Raw genomic sequence first — 20518 nt, forward strand, 5'->3', positions numbered from 1 at the left:
TCGTGGAATATTTGTTAGGAAAAGCACCACATCAGTGCACAAAACAAGGTCACATCTCCCCGCACCACTCTAGAGGTTCCTCCGATACCTGCATTACCCAAATGTTTCTCCTATTTAAGGAATCCCATGCACATCCACCACTTTGACAAATAGTTATACTTACCATTAACTCTTTATTAGCTAATCTGCCCTCTCTGAAAATATCCCCTTCACTGCTTCCAGAAACGCGCTTCACACTCTGCTCAATCTCTAAATCTGATCATAACTAAGGAAGCATTACATAGACGCTGCACGGAGGAGCAATGGCATCTCCCCAGTTCTCACAGCAAGGAAGGGAGAGATCCATGAGGGCTGACTCACACCTTGTTAGAGGAGACAAGAGAAAGGGCCCAGAATTAGTGGACAGCCAAGAGGCCTCTGCCAGCTACTCGCTGGCTGAATCCAGGTTGCTATTCCTCTCATATTTGGCCACAGCTAGGGGGTTGGAAAAATTAATGAGAAAACAACAGGGAACGGCCAACATACATGCCGTAAATACACACACAAGAGGCTCCATAAGCCCAAGCATTTGTGCTCCTTCCTGCCAGCCTCTCAACTCTTCTGGTAGCTCGGGAGTAATTCCTGTTCCAACACGCTGAGCTGGAAGCTACTGCAGCCAGTTACCTCCACATAAGAAAGGAGTTTCCGGCAATCTTGCTGAGAAGCCCCTGAGGCCAGGTTAACAATTTGACTATGCCCAGAGATATTCAGGCTCTGAGAGCAAAACCAAAATTATCTTTTCTTTTAATCATTTTTCTTCACTTTCTTGTCACTCCGAGGAAAAGAGCTGACAAACGCTTTCCGCAGCTACAAAAGAGAGATCAAACTGCAACAGTGTGACTACTCCCAGCCCATCATGATTGAAAAAAATTCACACTTAATGACAGACCTGTTGTAGGAAGTAAGCAAAGAGACCGGGGTGAGGGGGGGGGAAGATACTTTTTCCCCCCTTTTACTTTAACACTCCGTTTATTTCTGAATTGAGATTTAAAGTGCCTCCCTCCCCCATTCTCTTTAGCTCATGCATGTTGCCTACTTGAATTTTCAATCAGCTTTCACACATAAATGTTCAAAACTTAAAAACCTTAATGCAGTCCTAGAAAAGACAAAAAGCTGCTTTAACGAAAAAACGAATGCTTGAGATAATGCAAAGTCCACCCCAGAACCTGGTTTCTAACTATTTTAGAATTTAACTTGTTTTTTGTCTCCCAACAAATCCTAGAAGATTCTCTATTGGGGGGGGCGAAAGAAGAGAAAAGCAGGTAAGAATGCAAGGTCTTATTTCACAAAGAACAGCGCTGAAAGCTGTCTTAATTTTCATCTTTCCCTATGATGAAACCTAAGATTAAATGCAAGTCCTGTAAGTATCATTAATTTCAGTAATGATACTTTACTGTTTAGAGGCCTCAGTAAAGCAATCTGAGTCTTTTTAATGATATTCTGTTACTGCCTGGCAAAATTACAGGCAGGACCAGAGGCACTGTATGAACCTGAGAACTAATTAAGGCAATGCTTCACTAATTTAAGTTCAGAAGCACTAGAAACCATTTTTTCCACCCAAAAAAGCGTCTTTAAGAACTGAAATTAGAATACCCCTGACTTTCCAATGCAGAGAAGTTGCAACCTGGTTTTAAATCACATCAGTTCCTTCCCACGCACACACCCCAAGTAAACTCGACAGCAGCATGTACTTGCTATAGCTAAATATACTGGTAATATATGACTACCTAATTTGCAACCCTGCGAACGCATGTTCAGAAAAGATGGCAGTTTGCTGGGCTTTTATGTAATGTAAATTTAAACAGAAGAAACAGCACCTATCATTTTCTTTAATTAGTATTTCATTTGGTTGTTACCAACTTAATTTCTATAAGCCAACTCCGGCGCATCAGAAGCGGTTTCACAAATAAATCGGATACAATTTATCGGTTTATTACCGAGAATCCGCTTGAACAGAAAAGCCAAGGTTTTATCTGCAATGGAGCCGCACAAACCCCTCCCCGGCAGCATCTCCCCGCTCTACACTGACGGAGGGACGGGGCGCTCCCTCCCTCGGCGCTCGGTGAGGAGAAGCCAGGCCCTTACATGCCCCTTCCAGGCGGCACCGCACATTTCCCCCTCACGCCGCCAGCCAGCCAAGCCACCCCGCGGCGACGGAGGCCCGGCCGGGGCACCGCCGCCACCGAGACCCACCGGGCAGCGGAGAGGCGGCAGAGGCAGCTCCAGACGGGCAACGCCGGCTTCCCCCGCCGCCCCCCGGGCCCGCAGCCAGGGGAGGGGCGGCCGCCACCATCTTGTCAGCCGCCCGGCACCGGCCGCCCCCGCGGCCCCGGGCACAAAGGGAGGGCAGCGCCGACTCCCGCGGAGCCGGGCGGGCAGCGGGAGGCAGAGACATCCCCCCCCCACACACACACACACCCCGACCCCCGGGGATAGAGCCGGGGCACCCCCAGCCCGATCACCCCTCCCGCCCCCGCCCCGACTCACCTCCAGGCGGAGGGAGGCACCGCAGCCCCGCAGGAACTCGCGGATGTTGCTCAGGCACTCGCCCTCCGTCCGCGGCTCTGGGTACACCTGCAAGAGAAGAGGCGGATGGCTCAGCACGGGGATCGGCGGGCACCGGACCGAACCGGCACGGCACGGCACGGCACGGCACGGCACGGCACGGCACGGCACGGCACGGCACGGCACGGCACGGCGGCCCCCGCTCCGCCCTGCCCCGCCCCGCCCCGCCGCTCCCCTCACCTCCCGCTCCCTCCGCAGGCGGCGGCGGCGGCGGCAACGCCGATCGCTCCCAGTGAAGGGGTTGAACCGGGAAGTAAACACGGAGCACAGGAAATGGCGTGCGAGGGCAGGGGGCGGCGGGCAGGAGCGCGGGCAGGGGTGCCCCGGCCAGGCGCGGCCCCAGGCGGCTCTGCCCGCCGCGGGGCGGGCGGCCAGGCGGTGGGAGGGAGGGAGGGAGGCAGGGAGGCAGGCGCGGCCCGGCCCTCCCCGCCCCGCTCCGCCCCGGCTGCAGCCGCAGGCCCGGCCGGCGGTGGGAAGGCGGGAGCCTCGGTGGGAGCGCCCCCAGGCCTCGCCGCTCAGTAGGTTTGGTTTTTTTCTTTTTCGTAATAATACACACAGCCCAGTGCCATGACGGGTCTGGGCTGCGGGGCGAGGCGAGGCGGTCCCTCGGGCCCTGGGCTGAGGGGCTGTACGAGCGGGAGCCACGGCCCCTCCTCGGGATGGCGTGTCCCGCCCTGGGCCGCAGTGGGCAATGATCGTGCACAGGGTAAAACGCCCACGTCGCGGGTGGCCCGCGTCGTCTGCGGGGCTGCCGGTGCCCCCGGTGTTTTGACTTCGGTTCACCCCCTTAAGCATCGGTTTTCTAACAAGAGAATACATCAGAAATGCCCCAAAGACCTCAGTGGAAAAATATCAGTACCCCGAGTTAATAATTTACCAATTCCAGGGTCCGATGTTAACGAGCTTTGTTTATCTGTAGTTCAATAAACAGCTGCAGTCTCTTCCTGCCCCAGAAAAGAAGAAACTTCACAAAGGGGAAAACCTTGACTGAACTTAAAAGAGCTTTTGGCAATGCAGCCACGTGTTCTCTGCAGCCACATTCATGCTGCCTTCAGTTCAACCTCTACCTGAAAGTGAAGTGTAGACCTTCCACAGAAAACCGGCCAGCCCCATGGGCTTCAGGGCCCTAGCTTCATTTAACCACGGCTTAACTCAAATTCTGTGTGCACGTGAGCATTGTTTCACAATAAATTCACTGTTTTCTACGAAGTAGATCAGCAAACAAAGCATTGCCCAAACTGAGAGATAAGCAGACCTGCAGCCCTGGACACGTTCTTTTGGAAGGGGAAAGCCTAGCACAGAAGTGCACTGCAAGTCGCTGGAAGCTAAGATGGTAACGTGTAGCACTGTGTCCTTTGATTATGCATTACACTCGGAAGGAAGATTTGTTAAATGCACACGTATGTCAAGGCTACATAAACTTGCAAGCATAATCCATCTCCATAGCATTGGGAACTTCACATAAGGTTCACTCCAAACATTGCATCAAGCTGAAACCAAGGTAGTGCCTTCCCATATGTTTATATGGTATCAAAGATATCTCTGACACTGTGATACCACAAAAATTAACAAATACAACAGCATGACAGGGTGAACCTGGTACAAAGAAAATTAAATCACAAGTCACTATCACTTCTAAACACAAAATTCAGATGACTTTTAAATGAAAGCCACTATTTCATAATACAAGGAATTTTGTAGCAATATGAGTTGAAGAATTGCCCTTTCCTCAAGCAAGTATACCCACACACACACCCCCAACTCCTCAAACTGTTTGGTACTAGGATAAACTGCTGTGCATTAAGAATAAACCCTTTAATACACAAAAACATAAAGGGAACACTAAACTAGTCCTACATGGGTACAACAGCCCAAAAGATGATCTCAGTAAATTCGGAAAGGATACTAGCAGTGAGACAGCTCTCCTGGAAACATGAAGAGCTCCATCCCTCTTGCATTGTTTTTGCTGGTTTTGCATTTATTGCTTGTTATACTTTTTAATTACTCTGATTAATTTACTTAATTCTAGTAAGAAATCTCAAGCTTGGTCAATCATGCCAACATCCCTTGTTAGAAAGGGTTCCTGAGAATCCCATTAGTATTCCCATGTTGATGCTTCTAGCATGCTCCTTTCTCCATGTTCCTAATACTTACACAATAATTATATAGTTGCAGTTTATTACTTTTTTTCTTAAAATTATTTGCATAATAACTGTTTTGATCTCCCTTTATAGGTCAGACTTCCTCATCTCTTTTGCAAGCAAAATTTTCTTGGTTGCTTCATCAAGGCCTCTTTTCATTCTGAGAAACCTTAAAATCATAGAATGGTTTGGGTTGGAAAGGACCTTAAAAGACCATCTAGTTCCAACCCCTTTGCCATGGGCAGGGACACCTTCCACTAGACCAGGTTGCTCAAAGCCCCATCTGACCTGTCCTGGAACACTGCCAGGGAGGGGGCAGCCACAACTTCTCTGGGCAACCTGTTCCAGCGCCTCACCACCCGCACAGTAAAGAATTTCTTCCTTATATCTAATCTAAATCTACCCCCTTTCAGTTTGAAACCATTATCCCTCATCCTATCACTACACTCACTGATAAAGAGTCCCCTCCCCAGCTTTCCTGTAGGCCCCCTTTAAGTACTGGAAATTACTTCTACTCTCCAAACAAGAATAACCTCTAACAAGAAAACACGGTAAATCTAGAAACAAACATCTTGTCTCATAACATAATCCACATTAACACTCCTTATTCCCCAAGTCCCTGCACATTAAACAATTAAACAGAGACTCAGTAATTGTAAGAAACCCATATATAGGTACTACTACCTCATAAGAGACTGCAACATACCTCATAAAAGACCACACAATACCTGGAAATGGGCCCAAAAAAGGGGGTAAGGAGGCACATCTGATTAGAAGAGGGCAAAAACTTCCAATAAAGAAATAACAAGCAAAGAAAACCCAAACCCTGAAAAATGTCCTCTTTCAGGTCTGGAAGTTTAAAATACATGCCAAATATACGTCCATGAGACTTCAGCCCTACCAGCACTCTAATGCATATTTCTAGTTAAAAAATCATCTTCCCTCAAAAGAATAAGTTATAATAAATCTTTAGAAATGCCATTTCTTCTCTCACAAAACAAGGGAAAAGACTTCAGGGACGATGCGAGAGACAGGCTATGTTTTCTCAGCTCTGTAGCTACAGTGGCATTTTTATCCAACAGGAGACAGAAGCGTATGGGTAACAAATCTAAAAATATCTCAGCATTTGTATCCTGCCAGAAATCGAAAGTGTTAATGATCCCATAAAAAGAAGCAAACCCATTAAGTTATTTACCTGGGAAATCTTAATGGGATTCTGGCAACCTTCTACAGATGGCTGAGAAACACAGTGAGGGACCCAAGTAACAAATGCGGCCCCCCTGACAGAATCTCAAAGTGCAATTATGTGGGCAAAGCCCATGTTATAATCACACTTATGGTATATGACATGCTTTACATACAGTCATAGGAAGGTCAGGAGGGTGACCTCTCTCTCAAAGATCACATTTATAGGCTCACAGACTATTCAAAATGTAGCAGAATATAAATGCAAGCAGACCACAGGCAGGTAAGGTTCCAGTCTGCCTGGAAGATGGCAAATACATTCAGAGAGAAAGAATAAACAAAATAAAATAAAATTAGAGTCGTACTCCAAAATTACTCAGCTTAATAAAAAGTAGATTGCATGTACATAAAGCAAATGAAATAGAGGTTATATATTTTCCTCTCCAGTATTGCTTTATCCTCTTGCTTTCATAGACCAAGACCGTTAGTTCACTAATAGGGGCTGTCATCTTCTTATATGTCTATACAACTCCTAGTACAGAGAGGCCTCAGTGTCCAACTGGAACCTCTATGTGCTCTAGTAATACAAATAAAAAAGGTTAATAGTAATTACAAAAGACAGGGATTCCAGAGGGACCTGATGGATTCTTAATTAGGGACCGGGGCTCCACGGTGGAATCAAAAGAGACAACTGTAAGGTAATACACAGAGCAGCAACAGTTTAAACCACTTCTTCATGGTTCAGGGACAGGTTCTCATTAAGACTGAATCTCTCAGGGAGTAGTTCTGGAAATCACGAATGGTTCAGTGAGGACACTTATGTGATGCACTGCAGCTATCGAGTGGAATACATCTTCTGACATCCAGAAAAGATGGAGAACAATGTGCAATACCAATAGATGGTACCTAGCTAAATGTTACATCCCTTTTGATCAGTTTAATCAACAACAACAAATGTATTAAAAATGGCAGTATCAAGAGAAGGTATCACAAGGGTGGTCTTAGAAATGAAAAAGGCTACCATTAGTTCATTTGGACAGTGAAAGCGTGTGAATAAGCAAGGAATGTAAAAATAATGAGTTTAAAAGGAAAAAAAAATCTCCTTTGATTGCAATGAGGAAACACAAGGAATTAAGTAAAAGTAGGAGACATCTTCAGCTACATGCATTGAAAACTAGCTGTTTACTTGCATCTATCTGTTGAACAAGTTGACAAAATGGGTCAAAGGAAGAGAGGTGTATGAGGTCTTTAAATACAAAAGTATTTAAATACAAGTCTGCCATGAGGGCAACAGGACGAGATTAAATGACAGCAGAGCTACTACATTTAAGTTAAAAAATTAAAAAATCAATCATTTGTCTAGCACGTGATGTAATAGGTACAACATGGTTTACTACATAAGAACACTATGTCAGCTACTAGAAAGCAGAAATAGAGAACCTAACAGGTAGCTGCAAACTAGTAGACATATCTGGCAGACACTTAAAAATGTCCTGTTCAGGAGTATGACTGCCCAAGACTGCAGTTCAAAGACTCAGCCCTTGAGTCAGGATATTAGGGGAGAATCCTATAAAGAGGCAGCCCTGCACTGTGAAGAGCATCCCAGAAGAATGGAATCCTAAAGGGAGGTGTTGTAGGGACAGGGTGGACAAGGGTGCTGTCCTCTGTCACAATGTGCCAGATCATTTTTCCTGCACCCTGTTCATCCTGCCCGGAGCCTTTTACACCGTAACTGTTTTCCTTGCAGCAGGAAACAGTTTTCTCTCCATCTTTCAGAGCACCTTGTACACACAGAGCATTACTGAAATGTAACCAGTAAAAATACTATAAATGAACAATGCAGCAAAGCTAATGAAAGGGTCCTATTGATCACATTTGGTCTCACAGCAGCTGCATTTTGTGTCCAGCCCCTTTCAGTGGCTAAGGTGCAACATCAAGGGTAACTGATCTTCCGATGGAGCATGGTGGCACAGAGGCAAACACCTCCTGCACAAGTGCTGCAGGCTGGGGTTTGTCATCAGGGATAAAAATGAGATTTGAAAAAATCATAAGGAGGAAACCAGGCCATTCTCACACTAACCTGGGCTGTGAAGCTGCAGGTGATTCACTGTCCAGCAACTCCTGCAGGTTCCTTCCCTCCCCACTGCTCCCAGCTGTGTTACCTGCCTGCTCCTGCACCTGTCCCATCCCTTGGGACACTTGGGTTTCCTGCTCTGTCCTCTGCCCCAGAACACTCGCCCTCACAAATTGCACCCAGCAGGGACAGAAAATAAAGACTGGCATCACAGTGGCATCCTCCGTAGTTACATGGGAGGACTTTGTCTGCTTCCTGAGGAGGAAGCATCCATTGCTAGGGACCAATGGCATGTGTCGCACTCCCTCTGTAACCAGTGAACAGAGCTGGGCTCAGATGACTGCGGATGGAGCTCCATCCTCCCTCCCAGGACAGCAGGAGTCACAGCTGCACTTTAAAGGGTCGCATATTCCATGTCTCTAAGTGAGGAGCACTCTGCAGTTGAGCCCAACCACTTCATGGACCACACATCTTGCTGGTGGCATTAGGTGACATTAGCAGGATGCTATAATTAAACTAAAAACATGGATCAGGATTCTCAGCAGGGCGCAGTTTTGTTTTAAAATTATGTGTCTCAGTGGAGCACCAGATCTTACAACGATACTGTTTCTGCAGTATTGTAGCTCTTTAGCACTGACTTTTCCCAGCCTATAAAACCTGCTGCCCACAAACTTTTCAGTAATAAGCTAGGCAGCAGTTACTGTGTGCTAGACACATGTATTTCAGCATGAGGAAACCCATGCTCTAAAAACGCAGCAGCAGGCAGTCAGCATAGATAGTAATAGCTAGATCCAGTAAATGACTGAAGCTCTTACAAGCCATGCACTACGGTGCCCAAATTTTAAATTCCCAGGGTTCATGGAAGAATTCAGCTGGGCTCTGATCACAGAACAAAGGGGAAGGTCGGTGTCTTAAAATACACCCTAAAATTCTCCTATGCTGAGAAGAATACCTGTCCTTGAAGTTAACCTAGAGCTAAGACACAGCAGCAGGCAAAAGCAAGAGTGCGCTTATGTTCTTGACCCCATCCAGGACTTTTAACACAGTGAGCCTCCATCTGCCAAGCATCTCAAACTCCAGTCATCTCCCGGACTTACAAGAGTCTTTTCAGTGTACTTTGGAAGAACTCACCAGTGCATCCTCTCTGAGAAGTGACAGGTGTCCACTTTTTATTAAATAATTTAGCATGGAGGTTCCCAAACCTCTTGCCCTTGGACACCGCTCTTAGTGACAGCCGCAGCAACAGCCCTCAGATCCCACTGCCTCACTCCATAGCCATCAGCACGGTTAACTCCACATCTGACACTCCTCTGCTGCACATCCTACCTCGCCACACCAGTCCCTGTACATCCTTCCATTTGTCCCACCTCACACCACACAACACCACCTTCCAAACCTGCAACTCCAATCCCAAACTCCACTCCCACATTTAGCCCTACTCTTCTACCACACAACCTTACCCCACCACCCTCCCTTTACTGTCCAATGAGCCATACCAACTCATCAGCTACAGCTCCATTCTCCCTCAACTTTCACCCTGCTACGACACCTGGAACCATGTGGTAGGTGGACCCTGGCTGGATGCCAGGTGCCCACCAACACCACTCTATCCTCCCCCTCCTCAACTGGACAGGGGAGAGAAAATATAATGAAAGGTTCGTGGGTTGAGATAAGGACAGGGGGATTGCTCACCAATTTCCATCACAGGCAAACCAGACTCGACTTGGGGAAATTAATTTAATTTATTACCAATCAAATCAGAGTAGGACAATGAGAAATAAAAACAAATCTTAAAACACCTTCCCCCAACCCCTCTCTTCTTCCTGGTCTTAACTTCACTCCTGATTTCTCTGCCTCCTTCCCTCCAGCAGTGCAGGGGGCCGGGGAAGGGGGGTTGCAGTCAGTTCATCACATACTGTCTCTGCTGTTCCTTCCTCCTCACACTCTTCCCCTGCCCCTACATGGGGTCCCTCCCATGGGAGACAGTCCATGAACTTCTCCAACATGGGTTCTTCCCACGGGCTGCAGTTCTTCATGAAGAAGAACTTTCCATGTGTCCTTATCTTGGGTCCTTTCCATGGGTTACATTCCTTCAGGAACAGACTGCTCCAGCACGGGTCCCCCCACGGGGTCACAAGTGCTGCCAGCAAACCTGCTCCAGCATGGGCTCCTCTCTCCATGAGGTCACAGGTGCTGCCAGGAGCCTGCTCCAGCATGGACTTCCCACGGGGTCACAGCCTCCTTCAGACACATCCACCTGCTCTAGCATGGGGTCCTCCCCGGGCTGCAGGTGTGTATCTGCTCCACCGTTCACCTCCATGGGCTGCAGGGACACAGCCTGCCTCACCAGGGGCTTCACCACGGGCTGCAGGGGAACCTCTGCTCCAGTGCCTGGAGCACCTCCTCCCTCTCCTTCTTCACTGACTTGGTGTCTGCAGGGCTGTTTCACGTATTCTCACTCCTCTCCCCAGCTGAAGTTGCTGTTGCACAGCAACTTCTTCCCTTTCTTAAATACGTTATCCCAGAGGCCCTACCACTGTCGCTGATGGGTTCAGCCTTGGCAGCAGTGGGTCCATCCTGGAGCCGGCTGGCATTGGATCTGTCAGACATGGGGGAAGCTCCTAGCGGCTTCTCACAGAAGCCACTCCTGTAGCCCCCCAGCTACCAAAACCTTGCCATGCAAACTCAATAAAAACCAGGAGCACTTGACTGAAGACTCCTCCAGCTCTTCGAGTTCTTCCCCTGCACGTGTCCAGAAATGCTTGTCTGCTTGACCAGCCTTCATTAACAGTGACCTACATTCAAACACACTAATGTTCTGCTTTAGCTGTTTCAGTCCCTTACTGGAAACAGCCCTCAAAAACTAAGTTCAGACAAGTTCGCAAAGGAAATTTTCAGTTTGGTTAAAATGCCAGCCAGATCTGTGGCAGCCTTGATACACTAGTTCTTTGATTCTTACGCAACAACTAGAGCTACTTTCTTCTTTCATCTGCCCTGCGAAAATGATACTGTGAAACTGATACAGCTGTTTCAGCTCATCCTTTCAGATTTGCACCTGTATTAAACAATGTTCGGGAAAACAGTATGTTCTTTGCAGTGGAAGTACTGTACTTTTGTTACTTCTCTTGGACCCTGATCAAATTCCCATCAAAGTCTATAAACTGACTCCCAGGAGGCAGGTATTCAACCAAGCCCTAAGATACAAACAAAGTAAGTTAAGGGCGCCGGGACATTCCAGGCGGGATTTCTGTTTTCTCAAGTTTCCATTATATTTCACACAAAAAACTACATTAAGACAGCATTAAGAATCTGAGAATGTCAAGCACGTAAAACTTAGCAAATACAAGACTGACAGCTGCCTTTGCAACTGCAATTATGATCCACTCACAGGCCCACCTTGTGAACTGAACCAGGCAGGAATCCTACTGAAACACATGCACAGGAGCGTGCCTGAAGAATTTTATATAAACACCTACGAGGGTCTAGTTGCAGCTGCAGGAGTAATCTTTTTTCCAGTGTTTCCTAAATGCTGAGAACTAATATTCCTAATTCCCATGGTTTTGCTTATTTTCTTGCTATTTTAAAGAAAAAGAGGTAATCAGCTAGTGTCACCAACCCCACGCAGTATTATCAGCCTCACACTGCAGAGCTCCGGGGGTGCCAGCATTAGGTGCCCACAGGAAGACATGTATTTCCCTGAAGTCAGTAAGTGGAAAAAGCCGAATGAAGTGCTGCTCCAGGTGTGGGCAGCATTCAACGAGAACCTACCTAAAAGGGGCTACCCTGTGAAGGAAAGCTGGCAGGTAGGGATTTTACAGCCCTTTTCACATAAACCCTGCAGCGTTTCCCACACAGCATCGCTGTGTTGATGCAGCGCAAGCTCAGGCTTCAGGAGTCCAATCACTCAGGGTTTGTTTACACTGGAAGAGCTCTGCTGCTAGATATGCTGGCATCGCTCCTCAGTGTGGATGTAACATATGCCAGAGAGGGAATTCCTCTGCCAGTCTAACGCTACCACTTCCCCCAATGACATTAACGAAGCCAACAAAAGCACTTCTCTGTCAGCACAGCTGCACCAACGGGTGTGTGTGTGTGTGTGTGTGTGTGTGTATGATTTTTACTGCTTTTCCCCCCCTCTTTTGTCTGTGAAAATATTCCATAGGACTACCAAAGCCCTACAGTGGAGACCCTCTCCTGGGCAAGCTGCCAACATCATCCAACAGTGCTCGCTGCAGAGCAAGAAGATGGAGACCTGAACGAAATGCTCTTAGACCTGAGCAGCATTTTGCAGGCTGAGAGGGGGAACTCTGCCCACCAGGTGCCAAAGGTCCACGGTGAGGAGCACGGCAACCAGAACTTCTTGCAGATGAGGCTGGCCACCCCTCCCCTACTCTGCAGTGCCAGTGATGGGTGATGGCGGCAACCACGCTGTAGCAAGAGACGTGGAGAGAAGGTGGCTCTGCTCCATGCAGCAAAGTCGGGGGGAGCACAGGAGTGTCACACTGGCTGAGGATCAGGGAGTAAAGCACAGCCAGCCATGGTGCAAGACTGACACCACTTCCATGCTGCCAGCTCACAGTTTTTTTGCAAGGCCTGTCATGCTTGAAATGTTTTAAGGTTCCAACTCTTTAAATCACAGCCACTGGGTAATGACTAATTAATATTGCTATTTAAGAAAGATGTATACTGAGTTCCCATCGGTGGTTCAAAGCCAGATTTTAAGTACATATATGTGTGTATATATATGTATAAATACACTTATATACATATATAAGTTGTAAACTTAAATTTTAAAGCCAGACTTCCAGTTTTTCTAAGGCTTGAATTACAATCTTGAACATTTTCAGCTCAATGATGTGGTGCCCTCAGCCACTAGCAAGCAGTAGTAACCAGATGTGGCATTCCCACAGCTCTTCCTTTTCCCCACACAATCACAATGTTCGGAGGATGGTCTGCGTAGCAGTAGGGCACCTGGAGGCTAAGGAATTGCCTTTTCTGTTGTCCATATTATGCACAGACATAGAAGAAACATATCTAGAAACTGTGGAAAGGACATTAATGAGAGTTAAGACCAGCAAAACTACATTATCTTTCTGTATTTTCTAACAAAAACAATTTAATCACTAACAGTTTCCTTACTTGCCCCCTCTTCTCAGGGTCAGGCATGCCCTTATTTAATTCAGTCTAGACCCTTACACATTAACAGGGTTTGATTTTCAAGGAAAAGGACAGCAAACACAGATACAAGTCCTCTGCTTCCCCAGCACACACAGGCGACCATGTCTCTCTGGATAACATCCCAGTCACAATTACAGAGCCAATGCATAGATGGGAAACGTGAGGGCGTTCTTCCCCAGTGCATCCGTGCACCCCTGCTCTCACAAGGCAATAGGAGTAACATGGCCAATGACAACTAACTCCGTAACAAGACCAAACAATCCCAGAAGCACCTCACAGTAACACTTGAGAACAGCACGTATTCAGGAAAAAGGCACTCTTAACGACTTCACTTGGGACAACTTTCCCCTGGCGCTTGGCTCACTCTCGCAGTGCTTCCACCCTGGAGCAACAGCATCTGCACGCACGCCGGCGCTCCCCAAGCACGCAGCCACAGCAGGCACAGCTGCCCGGCGTGGATTGTTCTTGCCAGAAGCACAATAATCTCCTTGGGAGGCTCTACGTAAAGACTGCTGCGGGGGGGAGAGAGCATATGCACATTAAAATGCAGATTTCGCTTCCTGCCTCCCAGGTCTAGTCCTACGATGACCTTCTGCTGCTGCTGCAATACCAGTGTCTGCAATACCTTCCCAACAGATTTCAGTGAGTGAAGGCAAGACAGTCCTTTGGTTCAGCCAGGCAGACCCTGACAGCCTCACCGGGGCTGCAGGGGCAGAGCCATCCTGCCAGAAAAATTTCCCAAATTCAGATTGCTCAGGGGCAAGCAGCACTTGGCAACTGCTACCTTCGGAGTAACCTCTGCACCACTGGTGGGATGCTCACCACTGTTCCTGAGCTCTGTCTGGGCTCCACAGTCAGCTCACAGCTGATGTTGCACCCTCTGCAAAGGTATTGGGCTATAAAATAACCATTTGTTATTAACTGTGGCTCCAAAACACCTTCCCTTTCTTCTTCTTTTGCAACGCTTGAAATATCACATTCAGGTCACATTTTATCACAACAGGACACAAGTACTCGGCCCTGATACATTCGTGTGAAATCAGAGACAAATGAACATAAATCTCCATCTGCCAGAGCCATAGGTGCACACACCCATCGCGAGGGCAAGGCTGCTGAGACAGCGGCCGCGCATGGCAGCCCAAACCCTCCTTTCTGGAATGCGGACTCTCTTCCAGCGCTTGCATTCATACACAGCAATTCTTTTGCCCTGAGTCACAAGGCGTTAATTTCTTCCCAAATTACAATTCAGAATGCCTCATTTAGCCAAAGACCTCCATCATTAAAAAGAGAATCATACTAACATACGAGGTATTTATAAAAAGATCCTAATCTTTGCTGCCATCAGTCCTGATACTATCCCAATTAATAACCAAATTAATGTCGACACCAGTGCCCAATCCTCCACAGGGAGAACGAAGTTTCCTCCCAGCCACGCACCAAGTCTCAGCCAGCAAGAGAGAGCTGTATTTATTTTCCGGGGGCCGGCTCCACGCCGCTCCTCTCACGCCTTGGCGATGCGGGAGCAGCGAGAGGAAGCGTCTGTGTTTTGGATCAGCCTCCCACGCGCAGCAGAGCAGCTTCTGGGTTGTTCAATCCTACGCTCGGCGCAAGGGCTGGGGATGGTCCGTTCAATGGAGGGGGGCCGAGGTGTGCAAGACCCAGCACGCTTCCCCGTCCCCTGGCTTCAAAGCAGTGAACCAGCTGCTCTCATCCCCTCCAGGAGCCCCTTAATGGGGCGGGGGGGACGGGGGACACATGACACCAGGAGGTGCCAAACGGCTGCTGCATCGCATCCCCTGATGTGCCTTCCCAATTTTCCCTGAACGGAACAAAGCTGCCCTCCAAATGATGCTTTCTGTCGAACAGCTGACCAAAAATGAAACTACAAACAAAACTTAATGGAGCGTGAAGCCTCATATGACAAGGAAAATTCCCGCTCCAGTTCTGATCTCTGTTTACAACGTCAAAAGTGGGTCAAACTGGTCTGCGATGGAGGAATCTGTTTGGAAAATGATCTCTGCGAGGAAAAGCATCTAAGCGTCAGACAACTGCACTGCAATGCTTCCACGGGGATCCTCTCCCTTGCCATCCAAGTAACTCAATTTTACAGCGCAGGGTTGAAATCCTGTAACTTGAAACCACAGCTTTTCATTCAAACGACTTGAATTCAGCAATGCCCTATCTTTTAGAGCAGATCAACTGACCAGTGTGTTTCAGCACTGATCGCTGCACTTAAAAAAGTGAAGACATGGCTGGGTTTGGTCAGGGTGAGGAAAGCTGTTGTGGTTTTTGTTGGTTTTGTGTTTTGTTTTTTTTTTTTAATTACTGCTCTCCCTTTTGTTCCTTTCCATTGTTCCAGATAAAGTTACTGAGCAGTACCATCACACTGCCTAACCCCTAACCCTACTATTTTGCTTTACCCTGTCATAGTCTCTCTCAAAATGCATAGCAATCACAATGACGTTAAATGGGAGCACCAAAATGGGAGAAACATCTGTAATAACATTATTTTCCAAAGTATTTTCATTCAGAGTTCTTTGAATCTGGTGAATGTAATATCCATCCTTTGCTGTTGTTCAAGATAGAAGATGACTGTGATGTAAACAAATTTAGCCAAAACTTCCTGAGAAGCAGCTCTGTATGTTCTTCTCTGCAAGGATGGTATACAAATGCACAGCAATCTGAAGGAAGAACATACTAACCAGCCTTGAAACCCACTAATTTGTTTTATCGACTCAAGAAAAATCTGTTCTTTGACCTTCAACTGCTTGATTCCTTTCATGGTCACACAACCTTATTTATTAAAAATCTTCTACTAATTACTCTCAGAGTACCCAAAGGCTTTAAAAAGCACAAAATGCCAAATATTCTATTATTGCATTCCTGCACGTACTGAATCATCTAACAGTTTTTGAAAGAAATGCATTTACAGCATTTTCTAGAAAATATCTTTAAAAAGAACAAACTGATAAACAGTCCTTCATATTTATAATTTGTATTTTTTTTATGTTCTCTTTGGTTTTAGTTACTACTTTGTATTTAGAGAAAAATGAGCTCTGTGAGTCTTCAGAGTGTCTGCTGATGTCAGATATTTATAGAAAGTTATGATCTCAAATGATTTTAAGAACTGAATAGGTCTACATCTGTGGGACAAACCTTCTCTCTTCTAGAGTTCAAAAATGTCCAGTTTGAACTGGAGGCTTTCAGGACAAATAAGGAATAAAAGGGCTTATATTTAAAATGCACTCAATATACAAATGTATGACATAATGAACAGTAGTACCAAAAAAGACATTTTAAAAATAACATAATACAGGGAAGGATGTAAATTTTATATGTTTTTATTAGCAAACAAAAAAAAAGAGAAAGAAGATATCATGGAAATAGCTGAGACATAACGGTAGCTGAGAGCATGAAAGTAGTATGTGGTATATACTCTGAGTCTATAGAAAAAGAACATTCACAAAGTTGGATGGGAAAATGAGTTTACGGATATCTCTCAGACACATCTATGAATTAGAAAGTGCAATATGAAAAGCCCACAAAAATAAGCACAGTTCCCCTCACAAAAATAAAGAGCACCTAAAAAGAAGAAAAAAAAATATTTAAAAGGGATATTTCTGCCCAGACTTTAACTAAGCCATAGCCAGAGGAGACAGGCTAGGTCGGCAGGGACCTCCAGCAGCCACCCGTCCCAGCACCCTGCTCGATGCAGGGTGAGCTCAGGGAGGTGGGAGGCTGTGACGTGCCAGCGCTCCTCCTCCCCCGGCTGCCGCCCCAGCCCACACACCTCTTGCTGCAAACCCCACGACCGTTCACCACGAGGTCCACGATCAAGCCCCTGACAGCCCCTTGCATGCCAGGCGGGGAGTGGGGTAGGCTGTGGGGAGCTGTGCCCCCCTGCAAACCCTCCTCTGGGTGTGGGTGCCATGAAAGGACTCCCTGCCCAAACATCAGAGGTATTCGCTCCTCTGACTTGAAAAGAAAAAGAGCCTCTCATTCACACTAACCAAGCTGTCTCTAGTTATACTGTACACAGAAAGGCACGTTAAGTTGGGAAACGCTGTTCTAACACTTATTTCCATCATGCTTTTTTCTTTATTTCGTTGTACCCCCGTCTCCCACGTTGCGTTCAGGACCCCATTTTACTAGGCTTGACATCCACACCTTTTCTGCCTTGAAGCCCAGACCCAAAGCCCAAGATTTTGGAGAGGTGCTCAGAGAGAGTGCCTGGAGCAGCGTGGTGGGAGAGGCTGCCAAGACCCTCCTCGGGCTTGGTGCCACCAGGTAAGACAGCCTGGGGGCAAGGAGGCACGGGCAGAGCCTGCCCGAGCAGGTGGGTGGCCAGACTCACACTGAGGAGGTCTCTGCCCTCAGCCCCGTGTCACACGTGTCACCCTGGATGGCAGAGCAGAACATCTGCCTGCTCCTGAGCTGCAGTTTACAGCCCAGCATACTGGATAGCAGCTTGCACCTCGCGTACCATGGCTGCAAAGCTGCAGCGCCTCAGGAGTGGACACCTGTGCGTCCTCTTCGGCTCTATCACACAAACTGCCACTTCTGGGAAAATGGTGGTGGGGAAAGCTGGTGGCGGCAGCCGTGGCTTCGGCTGTCCCAGCTAGTTCCACTGGTCACCATGGTGGACCTGAGTTACCCATGCTCACACCACTGTCGACATGCCGTCCCCACTCTCATCAATTCCATTGCCCATCAATAGCACCGCGGGCTCCTAAGCAGTTTCTGTATCCCCACGCTGCCTCCTAATTTGCTTGTGAATTTAGGGGGGCAGGAATGACCTACTACATCTAGCAGAGTGGGACTCCAGTCTGGGGCCAGGACCTCCACACTGAGGTACAACACAAACCAGTAACAACTCCAGTTGGTGGCAAACTGAAGAACTGAAGGGAGACAGCCCAGGCCAGTGCCCCACCGAGCTCAAAGCACTGGTTTTCAACTTTGCGGGTCAGCGGACTACTCGAAAAAGAGCCAGAAAGGGTAAGAAAAGCCCCTTGTCAGCAGGCTCCAATGCATGGAGTAGTCAGCCAACTGCAAAAGGTGAAAAATACAGTGTTATTTTCAAGCAAGGAGTTTTCCCTTCAGCACAGCAGATGACCTTCATCAATCTTCTCTTCACCACCTTTTATTGGCTGGTAAGGAAAGTTTTGCCAATATGGTCGATAGAACGCCAGGTGAGACAGCGGCATCGTCCCAAGTCTTGGGGCACAGCATCAAAATTCAAACCCCTCCCCTCTAGTCGAGCTACGACAGGAATTACGTCCGCACACACAACACATAAAAGTTAACCTGACAGAGTACATTTTCTTCAAACGCAACACAGAAGAGAGCTGCGACGCGTTTCCTCAACCCGAGAAGAATGAGATTTTTTTTTCCACGGGCTACCAAGCAGTAAAAGACCCAAATAACGCTAAAACAGCCTTCAAGAAAACTAAGCATCAAACATTAAGATGTCCTTCAGAGGCTGGCAGGGATGAGCTGAATCACCTCCCAAGCGAGGTGAGGCACCGACTATTCCAGCAGTTGCGTAGACAAGTTTGCAGCCGGCTCACGGCACGCCAGAAAAGGTCCATACCTCCCCCCCGCCAAAAAAAATAAATGCTTCTCACATGCACACGCAGGACTTCGATTTGGAGACGGGAGCGTTATTTTTCTCTCTTTTTTTTTTTTGTTCTGTAAAACACTCTCGCAAAACCGTGGCCCTGAAGGGGAAAGCCTCTCCAGCCAGGCTGCCCGCTGCCGCTCCCCGCTCTCGCCCCGGCCCCCCCGGGCGATCGCCCGACCGGGACTGATCCCCCGCCCCACCGCGCCCTTCACCCCCCCGGGCCGGGGGGACCCCCCTCCCTCCCGCGCGGGCGGAGGCAGCGCGGGGGGGCCCGGCGGCGGGCGAGGCCGGGTCCGGGGGCGACGGGCCCGGCTGCACAAAGGGCGGCGGGGGGCGGCGGCGGCGGCGGCGGGGCGGGGGGGAGCCGGGCACTTACTTTGTCTATGGTGCCCGGGAGCAGGCGGTCGAGCAGGCGGCAGAGCACCACCCCGTCCTTCAGGGAGGACTGGAGGAAGCCCTCGGGGTCGGAGATGGTCTTTTTGGGCGACTCCAGCACGCCCAGGGCGATCAGCCACGTAACGGTCTGCTCCGCCGAATTCATGGCGGCAGCGGCGGCGGGGCGGGGGTCGCGACACCCCGCGCCTCGCGTGGGTTTTGTGTGTCTCCCCGGGCGGGGGCTTCAGGCGGAGGCCGGCGCCGCCCCCATGTGAATGCAGATGACGACGCCCCGGCCCCGCCGCCGCCGCCGCTACAGACACATGCAGCTGCAGTGCCGCCTCCTCCCCGCCCCCCCCCCTCTCCCCGCCGCCGCCGCCGCCGCCGCCGCCGCCGCCGCCGCCGCCCCATGACATCACTGGCAGCGGCGGCGGCAGAGCGGCCCCGCCACGCGGGGGCAGAGCTCCCGCGGACAGCCGCGCACCGCTCCGCGCCCCACCGCGCGCACCCGCACCCGCACCCGGAGGGGCGGGCGGCGGCTGCCCCCTAGCGGGCAGACGGCGCCTCCGCGGGCGCGCAAACGGGGCGCGGGGCGCGGGGCGGCCCCGCGCAAGCGGGAGGCAGCGCCGCGGGAAAGGAGCCGCCGAGCTCGCCGGCGGCGGTGGCCTCCTCGGCGGGAGGGGGAGTTGCCGCGTCCCCCCGGCCCCTCGTTTCCTCCTCGGACAGCGCCGTCGCGCCGGGATCGAGCCTCCCCCTCGCCGCCCCCCCCCCCAATTTCGTACGGTCTTCTGCCTCGGGGAGCACCCGGCAGCGGGTTCCTGGCCCGACTGACCCTATGATGGACATTTTTGCCTTTGCTGGCCGTTGCCCTGCACAAGGAAGCCCGTTAAGGAGCCTGGGCCCAGCGGCCGGACCACCGGCGGGCCCCGGCCATGCTCCATCCCCGCCACCACGGCTGCAGCTTGGCCACCGGCCACCCCACTGCTCCTCTGCCAGCCCCCACCGCCGTGGTCTGCGGCACTGGTTGGGAACCCGGTGTGGATGCTCAGAAGCACTGGGAAGGCCAACCTGAAACAGAGCGGTGAAAGCATTCCTGTGCTGCTTATTCTGGCAAAAGCCATTCCTCAAGGCTTTGCTTGGACAGGACCCTCCGTGCAATCAGTATTTTTTCGTTAAGGCCTGGCGAGGACTCCCCAGGGCCCCTCTGTGGCCATCAGCCAACCTGATGATGGAGAGGTGATGCCACCACAGCTCGTGCTCTTCCCCCTTCCTCTTGCACCCCACCCGAACACCTCGAGGGGCAAAAACGCCTTCAAGGCAGTGTTAGAGGGGATGTTGCCA

The 20518-nt window shown here is 49.4% G+C and overlaps 1 protein-coding gene across 4 annotated transcripts in view; it reads right to left on the reverse strand.

Annotated features, from left to right (window-relative positions):
- ARHGEF7 (Rho guanine nucleotide exchange factor 7) overlaps positions 1-19383 on the reverse strand; it is a 128365-nt gene extending 108982 nt beyond the window's left edge. For 2 of the 4 annotated variants that reach the window (XM_074859256.1, XM_074859254.1), the window contains exons 1-2: positions 19179-19383; positions 2527-2613 (exon numbers count right to left, since the gene is read on the reverse strand). In XM_074859256.1, coding sequence (XP_074715357.1) covers positions 2527-2613; positions 19179-19343 — 252 coding nt within the window. In that variant the 5' untranslated portion in view covers positions 19344-19383. Of the gene's footprint in view, positions 1-163; positions 280-2526; positions 2614-2784; positions 3090-19178 lie in introns of those variants that run through there. The other 2 variants (XM_074859259.1, XM_074859258.1) reach the window with 2 other exon arrangements.
- Positions 19384-20518: the final 1135 nt, after the last annotated feature.

Source organism: Strix uralensis, chromosome 2 (assembly GCF_047716275.1).
Source record: "Strix uralensis isolate ZFMK-TIS-50842 chromosome 2, bStrUra1, whole genome shotgun sequence".
Lineage (NCBI taxonomy): Eukaryota > Metazoa > Chordata > Aves > Strigiformes > Strigidae > Strix > Strix uralensis.